This window comes from Corvus kubaryi, unplaced genomic scaffold (assembly GCF_017639235.1).
Source record: "Corvus kubaryi isolate FWS band 111438036 unplaced genomic scaffold, C.kubaryi_AGA036_p1.0 37396, whole genome shotgun sequence".
Taxonomy (NCBI): domain Eukaryota; kingdom Metazoa; phylum Chordata; class Aves; order Passeriformes; family Corvidae; genus Corvus; species Corvus kubaryi.
In genome coordinates, this window is record NW_024581135.1 from 21,478,816 (window position 1) to 21,503,798 (window position 24,983).

The following is a 24,983-nucleotide window of genomic DNA, read 5'->3' on the forward strand; positions in this document are numbered from 1 at the left end:
CCGCGGGCCCCGCCCCGCGCCGGTGCTGCCGCTGTCCGCGCCGGGCCCGCAGCTCGCCGCCCTTCAGCCTTCAGCATGTTTCCCCGGCCGCCGCCCCGCTCCTGCGACACCTTCGTGGCGCTGCCGCCCGCCGCGCCCGGGGGCCGCGTGGTGTTCGGGAAGAACTCGGACCGGCCAGCGGATGAGGTGCAAGAGGTCGTGCACTTCCCGGCCGCCGCGCACCCGCCCGGCGCCGCGCTGGAGGTGAGGGCGCGGGGCAGGACCGGTCCTGCGGGAGGCGGCGAAAACACCGCTGTCAGCCCTTATCTGCGTGCTTAGCCCGCGATTCGGCCGGCGGATCGGGGACGGTGACTCGATGTGTGCTCTGACCTCTTGCAGTGCACCTACATCAGCATCGAGCAGGTGGAGAGGACCCACGCTGTGGTTCTGAGCCGCCCCTCCTGGCTCTGGGGGGCCGAGATGGGCGCCAACGAACACGGCGTGTGCATCGGCAACGAGGCGGTGTGGGGCAGGGAGGAGATCGGCGATGGGGAAGCTCTCCTCGGCATGGACCTCGTAAGGTCTGCACAGGCTTTTTTTTTTTTTTTTCCCCTCGTTTTTGGTAAATGCTACCGGATTTGGAATTTACGTGGAAACGTGGTTTGAGTTATATGGGGATATATGTGCTTTCACTTTCAGAAGACACCTCTTTCCCTGTTCTAGCCCTGGTTCAAATGAGTATTTCTTGGCACAGGCGTTAGGTTTCTGCCAGGAGCCCGTAAGAAGTATCAGGCACTGTACCAGAATCTGTCAAAGAAATTAGCAAACGTTTTTCTTTCTATAATATTTATACTAAACTGAAACAAGATTTTCAAGAGCACAGGTGGACTTCAGGTACTACTGTTTGGGCCTTTTCCTAGGGTCTGTACTCCTTTCCTATTTCCCCATCTTTCACAAACTTATTTTTAAGTTTTGGTCTCAGCTGCCCATTTCCATGTAAATAACAAGTTCATGTTCCTACCCTATGGGTGCCATGGTAACTCTCATTAACCTGCAGCAGTCAGTCCATTCTTTTGGTACAAGTTTCGCCCCAGTCCAATACCTGCACAGGACTTGTAAGCATTTTGTAGGATCCCTCTCCCTGCCTTTCTGTATTTCCATTTGGTGTTTTTCCCCATGTCAAGTACATAGAGGACCCACTTCAAAGAAGCCCTTTACCTGACTTGTGTTCCTCTTACCAGATCATACAACTGGCAGCTACACATAGAAATACCATTCCAGGTCAATCTGAATACAGGCTGAATAGTTCTATGTGGAGTTCATAGTTCCAAAAATAACATTTTCCCCTTTTTTTTAGGCTTGGACTTGAGAGAGCAGACACAGCTGAAAAGGCTCTTTGTGTCATAGTTGATTTGCTGGAAAAATATGGACAGGGAGGAAACTGTATGGAGAGCCACATGGCATTTACATACCACAACAGTTTTCTGATAGCCGACAGAAAGGAAGCGTGGGTGCTGGAGACATCAGGAAAATACTGGGCAGCAGAAAAAGTAGAAGGTATGGATGATGCTGTTCATTCTAAACATTTCAAGTGCAATGACCACTTGTAGTTCTCCAGTTTCAATTTACCATTTCATTAAGGCATCAAACTAACCTTGAGCTACATACATGTGCCTGTCAACAACAGGAGTTGCTTCCTAGGGCATGAGTGTGGAGTAGCTGGCAGTTTGTCAGAGGAGCTGAGTGACAGGGGCCTTTTCAGATAACCACTCCTGCACTTGGAAAACAGAGGACAGCAAGAAAGTCAGCATGAGAATGACAGCAGTACGTGTGGTCTTAAGGATGGTAGCCATCCATGACAATTTCATTTGGGGACAGGACTGATGTACTGGGCCCTGAAGTGGCTGATTCTTCCAGTGGACTTAGGAGGACAAGCTAGATCTTTGGAGGTCTCAGAGGAAGAATGTAAAGGTGGGAAAAATCAGGATAGAACCTGAAATACAATGTTGGCAGTAGAAGCAAATGAGTCAGAAGTGAGTGGCAGTGAAAATTCAATCAGAAAAATACATATAGTTGGGGAGAGAGAACCAAAAATAAACCACCAGACTCACTCATCTTGTAGGAAATCCTTCAGGGCTAATTTGCTTTACTAAGCTAATTGTAAACAAAAGACCAAGAAAAATCATTCAATGTATTAAAACAATTCTTTCCACAACTTACAAACAGGAGGTGTACGGAATATTTCCAACCAGCTCTCTATCACAACCAAGATTGACAGAGAACACCCAGAATTGAAGGAATATGCCAAAAGCAATGGCTGGTGGGATGGGGAAAAGGAATTTGATTTTGCTGCCACGTATTCTTATGTCAACACTGCCAGAATGACCACATCTGGAGGCCGATATTGTGAAGGCTATAAACTTCTGAACAAACACAAAGGTATCCTTTTAAATTTTTTTTCAAGATACGCAAAGTATTTAGTGAGCTACATTAATTTAAATCATAAATGATTATACATCTGATGCAGGCAATCATTCGCATGACTTGGTGAAACAGAACTTACTAGAGTAATTTTTTGCCTAAAAGAGAAGCACTGAACTTGAAAGTTTCTATCCATTTTTGCTAATTTATTGAGGAGGAAAAATTAAAACAAGGGTCAAAACATAGAGAGCTACAGTAACAACACTGAGAGGTCACATTATGACCATACTACTAAATGCCCTGCAAGACCTGTTCTGAAACATTTTGATAGGCTACTATATTACTGTATTGCTAAGGAAAAAACCTAGAGGCTAAACCAGATTCCCAGAAGTATGCAGCCACAAAGAACCTTATGAACAGCTTCAGTCAGGTACCATTTATGTAAGACAACAGCACAACATTCAGATACATATCTTGCATTTATTTTTGACATTGATTTTTAAATCTTTGTAGTTTCACTGTAATGGCTACTCTAAACTTGTGTAGTCTACTAAAACACATAAGAGTAGAACAAAATAATTTTCTGTACTCTAAGTAGTCACTAACTCATACACTTACTTTTCAGACTTCTAGAGAAAGAACCTATTACTTCTCTTCTAACTGCATCCATCTAGCAGGTTTTTGCTGTAGCTGTATTCACGTGCTCATTTGAAGTAATGAATCTGAACCAAGATTACATTGCACCCCTTTGTTTCTTTTATTTATTTGGCTGAACTCTGCTAGACCAGGTTTAGCATTTACTTAATGCATCAGAGTGAATTACTTTTGCTATCTTGCTCTAGATCATGTAAATCCTGCATTCATTTTGGGAATTGCAGGTTCTGAAAATTGAAAGCATTTTCATAATACCTGTATTTACTTGTATTATAACAATGCTGAGATTGTATCTGTGTTTTCATTCTAAATCCCCATTTTCAGGCATTTTACCTGAGCCACTTTAAAAATCCCACTAGGTGTTCATGTTATCAGCCTCATATGGTTCACTTTGCTTAGATTTATTTTAAATACGTGCCCTAAGTAAAAGCTATTTGGTTTACACCATCAGTAAAATCACTGTTTTTTTCATCCATCTTCCCTGCTTCTTCACTCAGTGGCATTACAGTTGTGGGGTTTTTCCAGGCTGCCTACTATGTGAGGGCCATTCCTAGAGACGTATTATTTATATTTCAAAAAATAGGGAATGTATTTCAGGCATACAAAGTAATAAAGTCTAGTGGAAAATATGCAGTACCTTCTTCCAACAGGTTGCCAAGTTGTAGCTGACAAATTGACCATTGCTGCTTTTAATTTCTTTGATTCATCTAGTGCCAATTTCTTTAATTCTCCAACCTTCCCAGCCAAACGTAGGAATACTTAAGAGTGTTTTCTTGCTGAAATGTAGTGCTGCATGCCTGTCTACAGGCAACCTGGGTCATGTATGAAAAAGTAATATTGGAGACATCTGACTTAGCAGCAGAGTAATTATTTCAAGAGGAAACAGCAAGGCACTTTAAAAAAAATAATTTTTACACAGTTATAACTCACTAAGGAAACATTAAAATATTAAAATGGTAGATGACACCTTCAAATAAAAAATAAAAAGAGTGAGTGAAGTAATGTTTTTCTGCCATAAGCATATCCTTTGCTGGTACACCACATGTGAAAATAAAACCATTCTGCAAGTGCTGCCTGTTAGAATATTGGGTGCTTTGGTGATACCATGCCAGTATCTGAGCTTCAACATACACTACACAGCAACAGTGGTATCACCTGAACAGGCATATGTGGAAAGGGTTTTGTTCCTCCTGAGCAGAAGGAGTTATTTTCATAGACACTTGGCATTATACCTCACACAGGTTGCTGATTAAGACTTCTCTACAAATGGATATATTACTGTAGTTGCTGAGCAGAGAATGTAATGCCACTCTACTGTATCCTTGAAGAGGATTAATATTAAAAAAAAAAATCAAACCACCCACCAGCCCCCCTCCCCCCCCCCCCCCCCGAAACAAGTGACAGTCCTGGTGTTTCATTTGCAAAGGTTCACACAAAATCCATGCATAGCTGTTACTATTTTTATAATTTCAAAGCAACAGAGGGGTATTAACTCTGTTCAAATACCATTCAGTATTATAATGATTTATCTTAACTTCCACAGGGTGCTCAAAGTTCAGCATTTAATCCAAGCTATAATTTTCATCTGAAAAGTTACTTTGTGAATGACCATTTGCTTGCCCTATGTAATTTACCTTTCTGGGAAATACCATTTGTCTTTCTACTCTCCCTTTTTTAAGTCACTTTTCTTTGAAATATATACCTTGGGGAAAGCAATACAAGTATATTACATATTAAGGTATGCCATTAGGATGATTTTTTTTCTCCTGCCAACACAGACAAACTAAAACTGGCATTGCCTATTAAAGGAAAAAGCAGCCACTTGTAGGGAACATGTCATTCAGCTGATATTACAAGTAGCTCTGTGGCTAAATAATTGTATTGTATCTTGAATAGGCTCTATCACTTCTGAAATAATGATGGAAATTCTTCGTGACAAAGAGAGTGGCATTAACATGGAAGGTGGATTTATGACAACTGGCAGCATGGTCTCTGTACTGCCTCAGCAGCCTAATCTGCCCTGTATTCACTTCTTTACTGGAACTCCAGATCCTGCCAGGTGATGTAGCAGCAAGTAATTTGGATAAAAAATTGTAAATATCTAAATGAAAAAGTGTTGCAATCTGTCTAATTATATTCCTTTTTGCTTAGGGTTGGGGTTTTTTCCCCCCTGAAAAAGCACAGTCAGAACGTAGGAGGAACATAATGTACATTATGTACATTAATGGTATCTACCAACCTACTTAATGAAACACTGCTGTGACAATACATCAGTTAGATGGTTTTTTTAATACTTCTTTCTTAAAAGAAGCAAGTAGAAGAATGGGAAAAAATACAGCAGTTTACTGACTCAACAATTTTAACAAAACCGTGTCAGTGAAGGATCTCTGTGCTATTTTCTCTTTCCAGGTCTGTATTCAAGCCTTTCATTTTTGTGCCTGGTATTACTCAGTTATTAAAAACTACATCCCCTACATTTGGTCATGATGATCCAGTTAAGAAGAAACCACGTTTTCAGAGTAAGCCAGACCGAAGACATGAGCTCTATAAAAAACATGAAAGTGCTGCTGTAGTTATGGAAACTATCAAGGTACGTTGATTAAATTAGATTTCAATGCAAGCAGGTGGTTTATATAAGGTCCTTGCTCACATTTTGTTAATGTGATACCATTTAATGCCCTTTGATGGATTGCAAAGAGCAGTGCAGTGGCCCAGAAGCCCAGTGCATTGGCATCTGGCAGACACGTGTTTCTAACACTGAAAATTGCAACCAGCACTGTGCTGGACTGGCAGGCCAAGCCCCAGGTGAGGATCTGTGCTGCTCACCTTGCAAAGCAGCCCCCTGCAGACTCCCACACCAGTCAGATAATGGGGGAATGCTTGAGCAGCCACAGGCACAACTCCTGCTAGGAGTTCTTACAACTATTCAGGCCCCTGGTCTCAGGTGGAAAGGAGAGCTTGCCATTGATCATTGCTTGGTACAGACAGGAAAGGAAACAGGATGACAAAGCTGAACACAAATGTGAAGCAGGAAGGTAGCTGCTTACTTTTAGCAGTAACATCTCTCCTATTTACAGATACATGTTCTCAAAAATAAGTCATAGCCCATTTAAGTTTTGGTAACTAATATCTAAAGCAGCTTTAATTTTTCTTCAATCCATCAGACGGAGATGAAGTGACTGCTAGAGATTAGGAAAGATACCTAAGAAAACCTGTCATGATACTGACTTCTACCAACATAAATGTGTACCCTAGAAACTCTTAAAAGATTAAAATAATAATTTGTTAGGGTGATCACTATGTACTCTGTAGAGTTTTTAGTGAAATAAATGTTTCTTTTCACAGGAGAAAGGTAAAGAAATGCTCAAAGAGATACAGGAGTTGGAGAAACAGAAGATAAATCAAATGGAATCAATCCTGCAAAATGGATGTCTTGATGTTAACCAAGTGGTTAATCTTTTTTCACAGTGCGTAGAAGAAGAACTCAAAATATATAGCTAAGAATATTTTTTTAATGTGGTAAAATTTGGATTATAATTGGGTTTCTAATGAATAGGCTATACAGATTAACATCCTGTTTTCAGTATACCACATAGCATGGACAGTTTTAAAGATGCGGATTCATATTCAGGGCAAATGGCTTTTATTTGAAGAAGCAATGCTGAAAAGACTCCTAAGAGCCAGGCAGGGGCTTTGTACATGGCACAAAGCTGTCAGCAGAGATAAACTCTGCCAACAAACAGATGCAATTAGAATGCAATAGCTTGACTAGATTGGAGAAAAAACTCCATCTCTGAATGAAGAATGCTAACACAGATTTGGAGAACTCAGTTCTCCCACAAACACGTGTAGCTTTTGTAGTCAAGAGAATTGTAGCAGAATTTCAGACTACCTGAATTAAAATGGCCATGCTGAAGACTTTCTAAAATGTAGAAGCTATGATGAACACTGAAGAAAAAGGAAAGTGATAAACAAATCAAGTAAGATTGATACTCAATTGTTTGGTAAAACTATTCTAAGATACATTTCATATATGAACCTTCTACTCCTTCAGTGTTAAACGAGGGTAAGAGTTCAAGGTATATTAAAAACAAATCATACTTGTAATTTTGCTGTTAGTGATTGTGAAATCTTATTACATGGAATTCAACAATGCAAGCATCCTGTAAGTTACCCACAGATTTCATTTCCCTATTTTCTCCACCCTGATAGTGAAAAATAAACTTATTTATGTACAAGATGATTATTGTCAAATTAATTCTGCAGTGCACTTTATAACATCATGGGGGAGTTCTAAAATGTTTCCTGAATAGTTATCTTTTAAAATTGGGCAACTAGAAAGAAGAGGCTGGGGTACACAAGTATATACATGTACTCAGCAGGACACTTAAAAGTACTTTTAATTTTTTTCACTTCATATAAAGCCTTTTAAACCATGACTTGTTTTGCCAAAGTTAATAGACTATGGACTTAATTTAATCAAGCTTTTTGCTCTGCCATGAACTCTTCCTTCCTGATCCTGTTTAAAAGTAATGATTAATATATGACACCACTTTTATTATCTGTTGCAAGGGACAAACTAAACAAACAACAAAGAAGATTCTGATTTTACCACATGAGCAATAAGTCAGAATAACAAGCATGACTGTAAGGAAAAACAAATACAGCACCCAAAATGCAGCACTTCTGCAAACCATCAGAAAAAAACATGTAATATGAATTGTGCATCAGAGCTGCAGCAGCAATGTGGGACATGACACTGCATCCCCACAGACACAGCAAACCACAGAAGGATCATTCTTTGATGATTTTTCACATGCAGTTTTCTCATTCTGTAAACTGTTCAATACCCCACTGGTAAAAAAAAAAGTTAAATATAAAGAATAGATAGTCAATAAAGTTTGCAGAATTAATAATGAAGTTGGCAGAATTTATTCTTTCTGATCCTACAATAAAAGTAGAAATTAATTTGCGATGCTGTGTTCAGATCCACAGCAAAAAACTACTGAGTTAGGAAAGGCTTGTGAACTTTCTAGTTCTAATGACCTAATGCATACCACGTGGCAGTAGCAAGCAAGACTGAGTGGGAGGTAAGACCAAGTGTTTGAGTTGACTGAACATTTTGTACCTCTGTTGACAATAAAATTGCTTAGAAGTTCAATAGCACAGTGGTGCAATACAGAAGTTCAATAGTCCCGTTTGTTCACTGGAAGGTAGATTTAATAAAAATTTGCTGTATTTATCTTTGTTGTTTTCCTTATGGGATGTCCGGATCTAACAACTATGTATCTTTTCCTATTTTTGATCACGGGCCGTTCTACACTGATTCTTTCATAGCTTCAAAGCATCAGTAAATGCCAGGTGAAACTCTGCTGGAAACTAAAGTATGAATCAAGTTTTCAGGCAGCACAGCAAACCAAGCAAAACAGTTTTATGCTACAGTGCAAAGATTGAAGTTATACAGGAAGAACAACAGTGATGTTGGAGCAGGCCTTTAAGTGAACTTCTTGGCCACTTAATTCTGGGGTGTTAACTACAATTAAGCACATTGATCCAGTTGTAATGTAGGCAGATACAGTCCAACCGTGCCCCTTACTTATGTGTTGCTTTTTCCTTACTGGTCTACAGGATACAAAGTAAAAACAATGTAATGTGTGGAGACAGTTCAAGTGATGGCCAACAGAGTACACGATATTTCAGTACCTTTTTCCTTGGGATTTCATCCTCCTAGAAGACATGCAATGTAAAAACAGAAAATAAAGATGGGATCAGAAATAAATAATCCTCCCTCCCACAACCATATATTAAAAAAAAACCCAAACAACCATAATGTCCCCTAGAGGGCAATCTTTGCATGGGTTTTCACCTAGGAATGCATCTTACAGCTGACTTTAAAAGGTCTAGAGTTTTATGAAGGATGATTGTTGAAATAAAGTACTAAAATTTCTTACTAGAAAATGAAGTGTTATATCCATCCCTGTTCATTATGACAATTATTTTGAGATTAGTCCTAGAAAAAGGATCCAATTTTTCACTGCACATTCCTCCAGACTTGTTCAATAGGTGTTTTCATGGAACTTAGCTTCCAAGTTGAGATTTATCCCAAACTAATCCACTTTCAAAATAAAGGAAATCATTGCACCACTGACCACTTCTTTAAACCAAAACTGTTTCTAACTACCAGAAATTCACACAACAGGGTATCAGCTATTGACAGAACATGAGCTTGTCAACTATTCAAAACTTGCTAGTGCTCCTTGGTGGAAGCAAATATTTACCAGATAAAAGGGATACTTAACTTTCTAAAGCAATTCAAAGTCTATTCTTGGCTTCCAGAAGTACCCAGTGATTTAGAAACAAAGTATTACATCCATATATTTAATTTCTAGTTTCTTTAGTCTATTTAGTAACCATCACAGATTCATCATAATGGGTATGATATCAACATCACAATGTTGTAGCAGTAAATCTAACAGAATTTGGTGTTGGTGGATAATTAAAGGTGTTCTTGGTATTAGATTTGTAACAGCCTTTTCTAAGCAGAAATTTTGAGCAATTTCTTACTTAAAACAGATATGTTGTGTTCAAATCTAGGGGACAGCAGAGCCATTATAAAAAGGGAAGCGGGACTTTTATGATGAAAATGAGAAAGACAAGAGTGCAAGAACAATGACTATAAATCAAACTGTAAGACTACCCTAAGATCAAATTATTGAATGTTTGAAGAATTAAAAAAAAAAAAACAATTGTATTTGGTAAGTAGATGATAATGTGAAACTGCTTCTAGTAGGGATGTATCTTTGGGTGGACACCATTAACAAGTGCTCTGCTTACTTATAAAGCATCAAGGGTAGATTTAAGAAATACTAGGACTGAAACCCAAGAGCCATGTTCACAAATCTCTCAGAAAAATACATTTGTCATAAACCTTGACACGCACACATAACCCTCTCACACACCACATCACAGCTCAGAACTCTGAAATCAAGGAACAGATTTATTGACAAGTTGCAGTATTTAGAAGCCAGACATACTTGCAGTTTCTGCTCTTAAGTCATACATATCTAATTATTTCAAAATATTTGATGCAGCTGTCTTCAACATTCATAATGGAAACACACTATTGTTTTCCTTTGTGGCCACAGACTGACACAAACATCACTTATTTTGTTGATGGAAAACATTAAAATATACCAGGTTGTACAGCAGCAGGATGTTATGTTTCTGTGCACACTGCAATCAGACTGACAGTAAAAGGAATTATTTTTTCAATGTAAGTCTTACAGGGAATTATAGCAACCATAGAACAACTGCTTCTTGAACAGTAGCTTATGCTGCTAAAATAAATTTAATTCTTAATACAAGGTAGATGCAAAAGTAGCTGTAATAAAAATCTGGGTACTAAAAAAAAGGAAAAATAGAAGGGGAAGACTTTTTTAAAAATGGATGAGAAGAGTTATTCATATGCTTGAGCAAATAATTTTTAATACCTGGATTCCTTTCCCTCACAACATCAAATTTTTATATAGACATATAAATGCTGTTCTTGCAGTTTTAAAAGGGCAGAATAATGGCTATCAGATACAATACTTTGTCTTTAACCTTTTTAAAATATTGTAGAAAACACAGGCCCTCAGATTCTGCCTTCAGTGCACAGGAATCTGAATGACACTAAAGTAACTTGCAGGAGGATACCTGAGGTTTATTAGAAACCTGTGTTAGGCAATCTAAATTAGGCAAAAACTAAAACCTAGGATCTTTAGCTACTCTAAACCCTAATCTGGATGTTCATTTAGGTTTCTTTATATAATAGATTTAAAAGTCATTAATTTAATTTTTAAAGTTTTATGATTTAAGAATTTTGTCTTGACTTGCACATGTGTCCAAGGCTTCCATAAAATCTTTACTTGAGGCTGGCACTTCTGAATTAAACTGTAAAGGCTAATTTCAGAACGTAAAAATCTGCTCTTGATAAAGCTGTTACTACCTCCATAAGGCAAACTTTCAGAACAAATTGTGTATTCCATTATATAATTTCCTATTTTGGGAAATTGCTGGATATTTTTATGGTTTTAAGATTTGGTAGGTTTGTACAAAACTGTTACTTATTCCACTCAATATTTGCTCAGCTTTAATCCCCTGTCACAACAATTCTATCTTTATAAGTGGAGTATTTTATCTTTAAGGGAGAAAAAAACCCACCTGATCTGAGATGTAAGCAGCTAAAAAAAGTTCCTGGTGTTAGACAAGAGAAGAGTAGTAAAAACTGAGGTATGATAGAAGAAATCCTACTTCTGTGAAGTCAGGGGGAAGCCTGACTGTCAACAGGCATCAATACTTCATCACACTAAAATATGGAGAACATCCAGCACCACGAAAGATACCTTTCATGGGGTTTTTTTTCTTAATTGTGGTATCAGTCATTAAAGCTGCAGTTATAATGCCTCTAAAATACAACAGTGACACGTATCATTTTACTATTTGTTTTGCTCAAAATGGAAAAAAATGCTCTAAATCCAGAGCATCTGGTTTTGTTTAGTTGCATTCTGGTTGGAATGCTGACTAAATATAACTTGCTACTATCTTCTTCAGAATAGACACAAGTAGAACCACATCTCTTAATTTTACAAGGGAAACTAACGCAGTTCTCTGAGAAAGAAATACTTCCAATTTCAGTAGTGAAGGCAGATGAGGTGGTCCCACTCACCCCTACCTGTCCTTTGCCTGCATGCTCAGGTCAATGGCTCTCAACTGCAACTGATTTCTTCGGAATAAAACGGTAATACAAGTATTCATCCCGAAATTCAAATTCATTCGTTATGTGCTGGATGATGCCTCCTTTCAGCAGCCTGTCCCCATACACCACAGCTTCTCCTCGGTCAGAGGCAAGGCCAACTTGCATGAGCCAGTTCACCAGGTCACAGCCAAAGAAGATGCCAGTGGAGATCTTTGCACCACACCTGTATGTCAAAGGAATGATTCACCCACATGTTCTGTAAATCTGGTACCATCACTGCACGATGGGGAAAGGCAAGGAAAAACAGCAGGAAACAAGGAAAGACATCGTGATAGTTAAGAGCATGTTAGAAGAGAATTTGCAAATTTTGTATATTAGGGACATGCCAATGTTCACTACCTTTTCCTACAGACATTTCAGTGAGAAGCAATATGTACATACAAAGTTGTTCTAGGCTTGTGCAAAAAAAATTCACTGGACATCCGTAGCATTTTTCCTAAAACCTCACACAATGTAACTCTTATTTCTCGGATACTTACTTCCCATGTACTTCTTACCATGACCCTTTCTGCAACAAAATATCTGATCTGAGACGAACCTGTCCCCAGAAACAGGGATTCCGTTTGAATTTTAATTCTTCTTATAATTTCTGAACACTTTTAAACAGACACTAACTGCTTACACATATTGTAAACAAACCCCATTTATAACTTGCATATCCTGTTAAATATTTACCACATGGGCAGTACTAAGAATAAACAAAACCTTTACAACAAGATTATCTTTTTTAAGCATTTATGAGGCAATGATGCCATCATCTACCTAGTTTCAATAGACATACCATGCAAAAATTTACCTGCAGCAATGAATGTTTCTGGTTATCTAAAACCTACTCTGTGGAACCCAAGCACAGGGTTTCTAAAGGTGACTAAGAGCTAAAAGACAGCATAAGCCAAATTTTTTCCCTATTTTTTTTTTGAAGTTAAAAACAGCAGTAACACAGAGCAAGTGTTAAAATCTATTAGCAGATGCAAAAATGAAAATAAATTAAAATCCATGGTTACAAGGTCTCAGTTACAGCACATTCAAATCAAAGAGGATAGGATCAAGTTAGATGAATATTTAAAATGAGAATATAAATGCATTGTTTTAATTCACAGGGAGAAATAAGACATGAACCAAGTTCTGCACAAACGTAATATTACAACAATAAAGCAACAAATGTCATATTTTCATGTATTCTTGGGTGTTCATGTGATTCATAAAAACCATGAAATCCAACTAAATTAAGAACCCTAAGCCCAAGAAACCACAACAACAGCAGAGGCATGGGAAACACAGCTGTAAAACCTGTTCTATTTCACAACAGACATTTTCTGATACATCTGTCTTATGGAACATTACTGGCTTCTGAAAAGACTGAACAAAATCATGATGCTGCCTAGAACAGTTTTGCAATGTGGGTTTGGACTACCTGACCATTAAAAGACCACCCCACCCTGCCAAACTAGTCCTACTTAAAAGCTTACATGTCAAGAATAGTGTAACTGCCCTGTCAGAACAATTCTTCATGTCTCCATTTCACATATTTAAATAAAGGCAGAATATTTCTTGTGTTCCTGCTGCTTCTGTCTGCATTTCTCTTCTCATCCACCTACACATATCTGAAAGCACAATCCTCGATTTAGGTATCATAATTTGCCCCTGAAATCTTTACTGACCTCATAAATTGAGGCTTAGGCCTCCTTAGAGGTATGAGCAAAAGAAATTATATAAAGTCAAAAGCTGTTGAAGCCCTAGACCCGCTATAATCTCACACACTGAGTGGCCTCTGAGTACACACTAAAATCAGTTGCAGCAGTTTTACCTCCTATAAGAGCTACATATTAGTAAACATTTACTTACAAATACAGACAGCATCTTACTTTACAAACAAAACAAAGGGAGGGTCTCAATGCATTATTACAGGTATTATCATACACATTTTTTTAGAAAGATTTTATCCTCCAAACTACAGTTAAATGCAAAACCTGGGGAAATCCCTTAATGATACAAAACTTTTTATAATTTATTTAACACCTAGGTGGGATATTACGATATTGCATCTCAACATTTCAGTGTAAGGCTAGAAACATTTCTCTGTTAAGTGTTACATTTTTAATCTGTATCTTAAGGTTTGAATAAATATGCCACAACAGGAATCACCCACAAAATTAACTGCATTTCATTATTTTCAAAAGGTGAGCTATGTGCTTTGTAACAGCTTGTATGCGCAGGGAAGAACCTTACCTTCTGCCTCTGACAATACTTTTGACACAGTGATCTCTATGATAACGAACAAACTGTTGACAGGTCATCCTGATTTCCTCAGGTACAGAGGCATCTGTATGCCCTGCTGCTTCTCTTCCACCCCAGAAAAACTCAAGTCTAGAAAAAAACAAAAAAAGGAAAAAAAAAAGAAAAATTAAAGACAGCAAATCAAGTAGGGGCATTTTTTTTGGAAAATGCAAAAAATAGAATGGAACTCCCAGGAAGCTTATCACAACCTCTTTTTGTGCCCAATAATTGTCCCCAATTATACTTCACGTATAATCTTCCTAATGTATCTCTATGGTTTTTGAACACAGAGGTGTTATTCTAGGCTTGGGCAGAAAGAAAGTCAGAGAGTAGCTGGGAGCCAGCTCTAGCTGCTGGATTCACATGGCAGCCAGTTAGCTCGAAGGTAAAGGCAGTTTGCACAACTCACTCCTCCACTGTGGAAGTGCCTGTCCACACAAAGCACTTGCATGAGGTTATGAACACAAGGCTTTAAAACAGTGATGATACATTCTGATTCAGCATCCATATCTAAGTTTAATATATCAGCTGAAATTATTTCTGAAGATCCATCATTTGGCAAAAATTTCACCTCTCGGGAGCCTGCAGGATTTTTGTCTTTGAAAGTGTCATGAGGACAGTAGAAAGACCTCGCACACAGTGAACTGCAATTACCTCTCCACAAGTGGGAGAGAAAAGAAATTTGAAAGATTAACCAAATAGGAAATGGAATGCTATAGCACTGAAAACTCAACACCCTTCAAAAATGATTATCAGTAATAATTAAGTTCATAGGTGTAAGTGTAAAGATTCTCTTTACCTTCGCTTGAATGGTAGAATGATTAAATGCTTATCTAAGCCAAAAATACCAAAGCAAATGAAGCCCTGGAGAAAAAAAATATAGAAAAAGCAACATTAAGAAAAACTTTGGTTTCTATAGAACACAAGTTAAAAACTCAGTGTCAAATACATTTCACATATACATGGAAAGTACCCCTCTTCTTTAAGTATCATTCAAAATGCATTTTGTTTCTGTTTTGATTTTTCATTTGGACCTTAAAAAGACATATCAATACCTAACAATCCATCATCTTTACTGAAATAGTTCAGTAAAACTAATGCTGTGACATGCCACTTGACACTTTGGGATAACTGACAACCTTACACAGCCAGGTATGAAATCCTTGTTAATGTCAAGGAAAGAATACACTTAGTGTAATTTGAGTGCTAGAATGCTCTCTACTTAATTCATTTTTCTGTGTAGCTTTTATGTAAAACTACTATCATTAGTTGATAATGCAGTGCATCTTGTAGGCACATGTGCCCATGGAGCTGTAAACTGTTCCTGTAGTATGTGTATTAACACTGCCTGGCTTTCACCTTTGTGGGTAACAAAGCTGCCGTGTGTCAGGTGCACTGAAATAGGCCACGTGCAGCCAGAACCAGCATCCATCTTCAGCTCTTCGCTGTAGTGCTGTCACTGAAACCAGAGATAGGCATTTAAACCTTAGACAGAAAGCTGTCTTGCAACTGGTGTAACTCCCCAGTGAAGCCTTGGTACAAATAAGGCTAAATTCCTACTCAGTTTCCACGAACATTTGGCATTCAGTTGTCATCTGCACCTTTGAAAGTGTTCATGGTCATAGAAGATGTGCATTATCTACTGCAATACCCACCAACAAAATCATTTTCAGAACAAACATCGGTAAGTACCTGACCAAAATTAAACACAGCACAGAAGAACTGCAGTTCCACATACAGCCTTCCAGGCTCTTGGTTGAACAGCCACCACAAACAGCTGGAGAGATTCTGTAAAGAAAATAGAAAAACAACAAAACCCACAAACATAACCTGACTGTTAAAAATCAAAAGCTTTCTTCTCTTCACATGCTAATAATTCTTGCACAATTTTCATGGTCTCCATTTAAGGAATGATTCAGATAAAGACAAGTAAGAGGGAATAAACACCTTAAAACAATTTTAGTTAGGCTTAATACCTTGGTGGGAGGGGGATGCTTGGTTGTTTTAAGCATAATAATGCAAAACAGCAGTGTAAGAGGTCCTGCCTCTTTACATGTTTATGTAAGGAACTTGCCTTAAGCATACTTAGCTTTCCAACACAACACAGACAATATTAGCCCAGACAGATTTGCAGTGTTTGTCTTCAGGCTGCTTAGCTGAGACCAGTGCTTTCTACATACTTCCTGCAGAGTTAGGATTATGTTAAGCTGAAGCACATACCACTTCAGCTATTTGAGATGCCTGACAGAAGGAGGAAACCTCCAAAGTTAACCCATTTGGGTGTAAAGGCTAAGTCTTTAAAGTAACTGATCTTGTTTCATAGAGTCTATGTAATCATTCAGATACAGTTAAAATATAGGCTACTCCTTAAATATAAAAGAAGTAAGAAAATATACTAGCATGGAATATTTGATATAGAAAATTTGAGAGAGGGAAACATTTCATCTTGTAATTTAAGAGAACCTGAAAAGCAACAGCAGTAGCTATTAACCCAATTGATGTGCTGCACTGACCTACTTTGTAGTATTACGTATTTGTGCCACAGTATTTTCCATTTCAAATAAAAATACTTCCCCCAACTGTCATCCACAAGAAACTCAACTTTGAGCATTACACATTCAGAGAGAGTGGTTTCTCACCTTTGTCACAGTTAAAAATTAAAATTATATCCCCAATGCATTACATTCTGGTATTTCACACTTGTACACAGGAGCAACCGCCAACACACCTTGGAGTCAGTAATGACAAGTGCCAACACTAACTGAGCTATGTTGCTCCAAACACCACTAGAACCAACAAAATTGCATTTTCCCATTTAAAATAATCTTAGATTATTCTTAACACCTCAGAGAAATCCAAGTTCCAACATAAGCCTCATCAGATGGAACAATTTTTGTAGTCTCCTTCCGAAGTAGAATTCAGTTCATATTTTTAATTGATAATTGTCTAGGGAAAAAGACCAACTGTTGAGAAAACTGGGAAGAGGGGCAGTAGTGATGAATGATATAATGATATAACTTCACTTTTTCCCCGCCTTTAGGGTTCTCTGGTATGTTTTGCTCACAATCATCAATCTTAACTTGCTTTTATGATGTGGCACAGAAAAATTAATTTTATGACATCCCTCTTCCAGCGAGGAACCAAAATATAGCCTCTATTTTATTTAGTTAATTGTTCTTTAGGCAATTGGAAGATTCTTACTGGATTGTCTACATTGCTTTCCTAAAAATCATTCTACCTCAATGAGTTAACATGGGGAGAAAAAATATTTACAGCAAATAGGCCAACAATAAGAAGTAAGCACAGCAGCACATGTCTGGCCAGCTGTTTGTCTCCAGTCTGTAGAAGCTGTTCTTCCTGAGCCAATACACATGTTTGAGCACTGCAGTGACTCACACACTGATCCACTGAAAAACAAATCAGAAATTCTTCATTAGGCTTCTATCTTGAGAACTCCATGATCAAATTTGCTAATGCAGCTTGCTGAGCCAAATTACCTTCTAAGTATCTCTACTGGAGTGACATGCACAAAATTTAATATTGGCTTTGACAATAACCTGTTCAGAAATCTATTCTCAAATGAGACAGTTTACATGTGCTCCTAAAACAAAAAAAGTTTTTGCAACAGAGATTTTCCTTCAAAGATTTAATTCAAACTGAACGCATTGTTAACATTTAGAAAACACTACTAGAAATAATGAAAAAAAATTCTCTGGGCAATTCTTAAATTTTATATTTATTTCTGAAAAAAATCAAATATACTGTCAGCTCCAATGTTTTTGCTCCACATCTTAGTGTTGTTGAGCTCTACATCAGACAATCATATTTCTTTCAGGTCTATGACTATTTTTAACACAGTATATCAGAACACCATCATAATAGATGCTTGTCTTCCAGCTATAAAGGTCTAAGAAATTCTGACTATCTTCCTCTAGATGGCAGTGAAAAACTTCCTGGCAAGGCCATACCAAGAATTTGCACTAGATAACTCGCAGCAGTTCAATGAGATAGTAGAGGAATTAGTAATTATTGCAGCCAAAGTTACACAAGCGTATGCACTACAATTCGCTTTTACTGATTTATAGTTTTGAAGTGTTCACTCAGGAGGTCAAAATAATTTCCACTCAACCATAAGGTATTTTCTACCTTATCTTTTAAGATAAGAAAATTAAATCTGCCTTCCTCTATTCTTGAAGACATTCTTATGGTGCTTGTCTGAATTACTTAATAGATAAAACAGTTGGCAATAGGCAGAAAGCAAGTATTTTGTGAGAGGAGACACAACTGAAGTATGCTTCAGTGTAAATATTTAGATTTATTGAAAATTATGTTGCATGCAAAAAAAGCATAAGGATATGAACTTCTTGTTAAGAATGCATGAAAACAATAAAAAAATAGGAAAAAGAGGAAGGCTGTACTGGCAGCTAGCTTTGATTACTGACAGTGATACTCAGCAAGAATGAACTGGGCAGGCAGTTTTCCGACAGGTGCTGAACAGTCAGTTTGATCTATTTTTTCCTATTTAAGTGACTCCTAAGGCCCTCTTAGTCGATTTTCTCCATCTCTCTTCTCTAGACATAAATAGTACACAGCAGCACGGACATTTAATCTAATTTGCAGTAAGCACTTGCTCCTCTAGATCTCATTTAGTGTTCAAAACCTGTACCTGATTAAAACAAAGGCTTTTTTAAAAGATACGAGTATGAGACTGTAAAAACGTAGTTTATGTTAAAAGCTTGATGCAAAGCAGGGTTATACATTTAACTTCCTAGCATCCAAACAAGACAACGACAGAGAAGTAAAGTCCGAATGCTCAGAAGACATCAAAGTAGCTTTGTGGTAAAAAAGTGACATCCAAAACAACTGTCCATCTTGAGCACTGAAAGGTTACAAACAATTATCAGCAGAAGAGAACAAACACCTATAATATTGCCTAATAATTGAACTTGATACAAAATGTCAGTTAACCAGGTAGAGCTGCGAGAACAATAGCTCCAACTGTTTCTTTGTGAGAACAACACACAGATGTTAAAGAAGAACCTGTAGTATTAAAACAAAGAGATATTACTGCTTTACCTGTCTCAATTGGAGGAACCTTGCTTTCAACAGCATTTGACTCTGCTTTGCTGTCTTTACCACAGGATAATTCACCGTTTGTTGTTTGACAAGAACAGCAACCTATGAAGTATATACAGTAATAGAATAGTTAGCTTTCTTCACTACTATAATTTATTTTCCAAGTGTAACAATACATTCTATGCAGCTTTAACTATTATGCCCAAAAATAACCCAAAAGGAGAAGACAGACCTAATTTTTCCAATTTGCTGAGAGGGTAAACGGGTTACAATACTTATACATAGGAGTGTTTAATGTAACACTACCACCATGGATGCAACATAAGTACTTTTATTATAGGAAAAAAGATGGGAAGTGATCAAAAAGGCTACATACAAAAAAAGAAGGATTAGAAACACATTGAGTGCTTTTAATTCATTCTCAGAGAGATGGTTTAGTGGGTAAACAATCTAAGATGCCTAGTGGGCTGCATTTATCACATCCTTATCAAGATGCCTCTACTTACATAAAATCATCCACAGGCTTTTCTTCTTGTCCACTCCCACAACTCTTACAAAGGTAACAATCAAACTTTTCTTAGAAACATAAACCTAAATACTTGGGCAGTTATATCTAGATTTTCTTCTCTCTTAGTCTAACACCTAAAGCTGTCAACTGTCCTTCCCAGGTCAGAATTACATTTGGAATATTAGTTTACAGCACCCTAAGCCAATTATTCTTTATAAAAATCTACTTTCTCTACCTCTTTCTGCAGATATCTGTGCAGAAGATCCTGGAGAAGACTGCGCAGAAGATTCTGGAGAAGACTGCGCAGAAGATTCCGGAGAAGACTGAGTCATAGCGGCTGAAATGGGATTCTGCTCACTCCGTTCCACTTCAGCCTCCTCCACTGAGCTACGTGGTGAGTACGGGTTCAACACCCCATAGCTTGACCCTTGCCTACTTCTGTTCATGCACATAAGTGAGACACCTGACATCAATATACTGATGAACAGTATCACTGCTGTGGTAATTATCTGTTAAGAAAGCAAAGAAAATGCACTTAAATACAGGAAAATAGTTGCATATGTCTGTCTTTCTAACTTCTGTACTTTTCTAAATACACTTACAAATGCATCTGAACAAGACTATGTTTTCTATATTTACTGCTCTTGCACCTCGTGGCACTGAAAGAGACTAATTTTCCTTGCCTGAGCAACTCAGCTTTTTTGTTTGTTTGTTTGTGTGGACCCCTATTTCCCATGCAATCCAAAAACATCCCCTCATTGTCATTCCCTTTCCTCTCAGGATCACTAGTGTTCTGGGTTAAGTTCTGCTCAGGTACCTTTAAATTACAAAGGGGAATGTGCTCTAATTTACATGCTTTAGCCAATGGGGAGTGCCCTGTTGATTACTTCTAATCATCTGCCACTGCTACCCAGATTCCACTCTGAGGCCATTTAGTACTTGGTGAAAGTGCCACGTGAACAATCCCGAGTGACTCATGCATTCTCTGTCCATAAGAAAGAGAGGGAGAAAACATGACAGATACCTGTGCTAGCACACATTATATCCTCTGATAAGAGGAACTATTTACTGGTAAAAACAGTAGTTCAGGGTCTTTCAACCCATGACTGTGCAGAGAAGTCTACCATAGTGCAAGCAGTTACTGCTACACAGGTGATAGATATCCTATCTATTACAGGCCAAAAGCCAATAATTAGCTATTGGATAATAACAATTTTAGATAACTATCATGCTAAAATACAAATTAATCATCAGGAAAAGGGCTCTGCAATTCATCACCACTCCTAAGTTTTTTCTTCGAGAAGCCTACTCCCTCTTTGTCATAGCTGCCTAAACATGAAGGTCCTTCTCCAAACAAATGCTCCTAATGGTTCATTACAGAAATACATTTTTGCATCAATCTATGAGCATTCTACAATGATACTTTTATTACAGTAGCCTGTACTTTGACTGAAAGCCACTTGCACATGTAGCATGGCAGAAGTCTGAAGCGATGAGGACAGAATATGCTCATACCTGATGTTTTCCATAGAAAAAGGCAGAGTCAATGCTAGTGTTGTTACGTTCACCAACAATTAGTAAGATTCCTACCAGAACTGTTGGCACTCTGAAAGAACAAAATAGGAAGTATGTAACATATTTAGCACGCTCACACTAATTCAGCAGGGAAGCATTTGAATTAACTTACCCCCATCCAGCTATGATGATAAACCCAATGGGAATCTTTACTGTTTCTCTCTTCTTCAACAGAAACAAAGAGAAAGATAGAAAACCTAAAAAAGCCAAACAAAACGAAAAGAAATACCTTGTTTATTATTAAAAAGGGAACTGGTAAGTACAGAGCCTAGAAACTCTATGATGTGACCTGCTCAATAGCTTAAGATATTCTTCTCAGACCTTTAAATAGTCCAAAATCATTTGTCTAGTTGTATTCTGAGAAAGTAAATTAGAAACACCCATTGCCTAAAAAATCATGTTAATAGTGAAACATTGAAAAATTCCAGGAAGTTTTATATTAAATATTCACTTCTAAATGCTAAGAAAGGTTCACAAGAGTAAAAAGATGTCATAAAAATATTTAAGATACAAGTAACTGATTTCTTTAGGTATTAACAGCAGTTTTCTATCCCAACACTCTTTAGTAAGCAACAAATAGTGTTGTATTCAGTTATAACATTTCTTTAAAAACTGCCTAGTCCTTTGTAAAGTCAATGATAAATTTAACAAAAAAGTTTGGCATATTTTTATGTATATAACTCTTTCTGGGAGTATCTTCTGGAACTGCCTATCCTACTCACACCTCAGCAACTCAGCAATATTCTCACACTGAAGGAAAGCTAGTATTTATGTTAGGCCCTACCAATCAGGAGCTATGTATTTCAGTAAACAAATACAACTCGCTCCAGAAGAACAGCACAGAAATTAAACTCATAGATTCTGGACAAAAATATCTTGAATGCCCAAAGTCTCTTTTTTTTCTTTAAATCATATATATAAGGTTCTCCCAGCTTCTTGATGCATCTTTCAATTCTTTCTATTTCAAATCCTGCATTAATCATACACACACATTGGTTTTGTTAGGCACTAAACCCTGTGCTGCCAGCACTGCAGCTTGGCACAACCGACAGGTATCCCCATTTGCAGAACTACAAACGAGTAAAAGGAACAAGTACTTCGAAGAATATAATAACATTATTTCAGTACATTAATCTTTTATTACAGTACCCGGGCTCTGCCTAGAAAAATCATACCTGTCCATAGGTAGGTGCTATAAAGTGAGCTGTAGAGGAATATAAATACGAGGATCTGTATGGTGATGTCTTTCTCTTTAACAGTGAAATTCCATGCCACCATTCCAATGCAAGCAATAAACTGGAAAGAAAAGTAAGATGCCATCATTTAAATTGGGAAACTAGGATGACAAGAAAAACTGAACACGGTGCTATATACCTGCAGTAAGTTTCAAAACTCCACCCCCAGATACATTGGAGGGTGATTTTATGCATTGGATACTTCATTCAGCAGTAAAGCACTGCCACAGTAAATTCAGTATTACAGTTGTGTCACTTGACTACTGTACCTTATTTTCTGGAGGGGTTTTTTGACAGGGAGTATATAGCTCATATACACTAGGAATAAGGCAAATCAGGTAACCCCCCAACTTTATATACCTTGTAGTAAGTAAATGGTGATGGTTTTGGTAAGTACAAACCATTTATCTGAAATGATTTGCACATGAAACTGAGGTCAACAGGTATTATTTCAGCCAAGAATTATACCAGTTGTCACCCAGTGATACTGCATATGTGGTAATTTTAGCACCAGAGGAATCTGAAAAGATAGGCTGAAGTATCATGGAAACAGTAACACAATAGTTCATTTTTTTTTGAAGATGAAAGCTAGCTTCGTTGTTACAGAACAGAAGCACCTCATATATGACATTTTTCAAATGTGACTCCAGGATCAGAGCTCAGAGAGTTTACTATATATAGAGAGGTATTGAAAAAAAAACTACAGAACGCTTCAGAAAGCACTACCACACAGATGCGTTACAAGCACAGGCTGTTCCAGTTGTGCAGCTGACTTCAAGGGAATAAGGAGCATGTACTCTGTAGTTCTCTCTCAGATTAAATAACAATTAAAATTAATCCAGAGATATTCGGCCTTGGCCTTCCCTAGCTACCAGCCATGCATTCCCACACACCCTCCTTGCACCAGCACTTGCACCTGCTGATCCCTCAGCAAGAGCTTCAGGGGCATAAACCAGTACAGGGATTATTTTTCTATTTAGCTCCTTGAATTGAGTCACTACAGAGTCAAACACAGGCTGCTGCTCCTGGTATTGCTCCTTCATATGGGTATAAATTGAAACAGAACCACACTCAAAAGTATTGGGCAATAATTAAGAAAACATTCCAGAAGCCACTCTCCATTCTGATTGTTTATAGTTCTGTTTAGGCATCACGGTGCTCACATTAACTATCATTTTCTTCAAGGGTGTATTTTGAGGCACAGAAATTATTTAGATAAGTCACACATTAGATTCACCTGACCTCCACAGTTGGCTATAAAGATCTCACTGTAGAAACCAAACTTCCAAAAATGTTAAAAAATACTTAAACCCTAAAACTCACACAACAGCATTCTCCTTACTACTGACCTGAGCAACAAGTAGATTTGCTGTAATCATATGAGGAAGCTGTTTGTATTTCTTACTCAGAAGAACAATAGTAAGAGACCAGGTCTGTAACACACAAGAAGAAAAATTAATTTAAGACTGAAACAAACCCCAAAAGAACAAGATAAATATTCAGGCAGACAACAGTGAAATTAAATATACAACAGATCTTAGCAACATGACTACTGTAGGCAGCTCCATACTGCTACAGTATGCTGCCAGCCCCTTTGCCTCAGCAGCTGTAGTCAGAAAAAGCAATGCATCTTTGTCTTCTCATGATGGTGAAGTATTACCAGGAAAGACCAAGAACTCGCCTGGAGTATGCAGAAGCTTGTTTGTTCCTCAGGACACAAATGACCACAGAGTAGCTTGGCAATTTAGAATTTAAAATCCACAACCACCTCCCCTGAATCTCCCAAAATGATCTGACAGCAAGAGATAGCATTCACTTCTGGCTTCCCTTCAGGCACAGTTTCAAGACAAGAGGACTTCAGTGAGACAACTTCAGAAAATTCCAATTCCTTCCAACATGGATGTTTTTATTTTAAAAAAGCAAATAAAATAATCATACTATCTGTACTTTCTATAAAACCAAAACAAAATTCACATTGGACTTCTGGATTATCAACTGAATTTCTAGTAAAGGAATTTGATAAACATAAATTTTTCAGGTTAAACTATTTCATTAATGGTCATTAAGACTTCATTAAATAAATATGCACTGACATTTCTGGAGCTGAAGTTTGTACACAGCCTTCATTACTGTGATATCCAAGCACCTCACTTGGCTTGATGCAACTAGTCTCTGTGGTGTAAGCTAGTACTTTAATTCCCTCACACCATGTTATTAAAAAAGGAAAACAAACCCAACAAAAAACCTCTCAAGCTCTGTACTAAATTCAGTCACTCATCTTTCTCTACAGTGCAGATTTGCAGCAGACCCACTGCTAAATCAAGATTTTTAACTCCTTCCTCATCCTTCTGCAAGAGGATATGATGAGGAAATACAAGTCTTGCTGTGACTCAATTTACTGCTTACGCACTCAGGCTGCCCTGACCAACAGTGCCTTTGTGTCTCACCTGGGCAGCACCTA

General features: G+C 37.7%; 2 protein-coding genes across 7 annotated transcripts in view; one reads left to right on the forward strand and one right to left on the reverse strand.

The window, feature by feature from the left end:
- Window positions 1–4: 4 nt before the first annotated feature.
- Window positions 5–7,294, forward strand: SCRN3 (secernin 3). Its single transcript, XM_042041280.1, has 7 exons — window positions 5–243; window positions 379–560; window positions 1,337–1,536; window positions 2,206–2,418; window positions 4,951–5,113; window positions 5,464–5,644; window positions 6,400–7,294. Exons 1-7 carry the CDS (start codon window positions 76–78, stop codon window positions 6,553–6,555), a joined length of 1,263 nt encoding a protein of 420 aa, XP_041897214.1. The 5' UTR covers window positions 5–75; the 3' UTR covers window positions 6,556–7,294.
- A 142-nt stretch (window positions 7,295–7,436) lies between these two features.
- The window catches only part of GPR155 (G protein-coupled receptor 155), a 29,173-nt gene continuing 11,626 nt past the window's right edge, over window positions 7,437–24,983 (reverse strand). For 3 of the 6 annotated variants that reach the window (XM_042041274.1, XM_042041272.1, XM_042041275.1), the window contains exons 6-16: window positions 23,872–23,955; window positions 22,463–22,583; window positions 21,400–21,484; window positions 21,228–21,318; window positions 19,939–20,221; window positions 19,205–19,306; window positions 17,402–17,535; window positions 15,821–15,916; window positions 14,928–14,992; window positions 14,081–14,218; window positions 10,032–12,014 (exon numbers count right to left, since the gene is read on the reverse strand). In XM_042041274.1, coding sequence (XP_041897208.1) covers window positions 11,792–12,014; window positions 14,081–14,218; window positions 14,928–14,992; window positions 15,821–15,916; window positions 17,402–17,535; window positions 19,205–19,306; window positions 19,939–20,221; window positions 21,228–21,318; window positions 21,400–21,484; window positions 22,463–22,583; window positions 23,872–23,955 — 1,422 coding nt within the window. In that variant the 3' untranslated portion in view covers window positions 10,032–11,791. Of the gene's footprint in view, window positions 8,782–10,031; window positions 12,068–14,080; window positions 14,219–14,927; window positions 14,993–15,820; window positions 15,917–17,401; window positions 17,536–19,204; window positions 19,307–19,938; window positions 20,222–21,227; window positions 21,319–21,399; window positions 21,485–22,462; window positions 22,584–23,871; window positions 23,956–24,983 lie in introns of those variants that run through there. The other 3 variants (XM_042041273.1, XM_042041276.1, XM_042041278.1) reach the window with 3 other exon arrangements.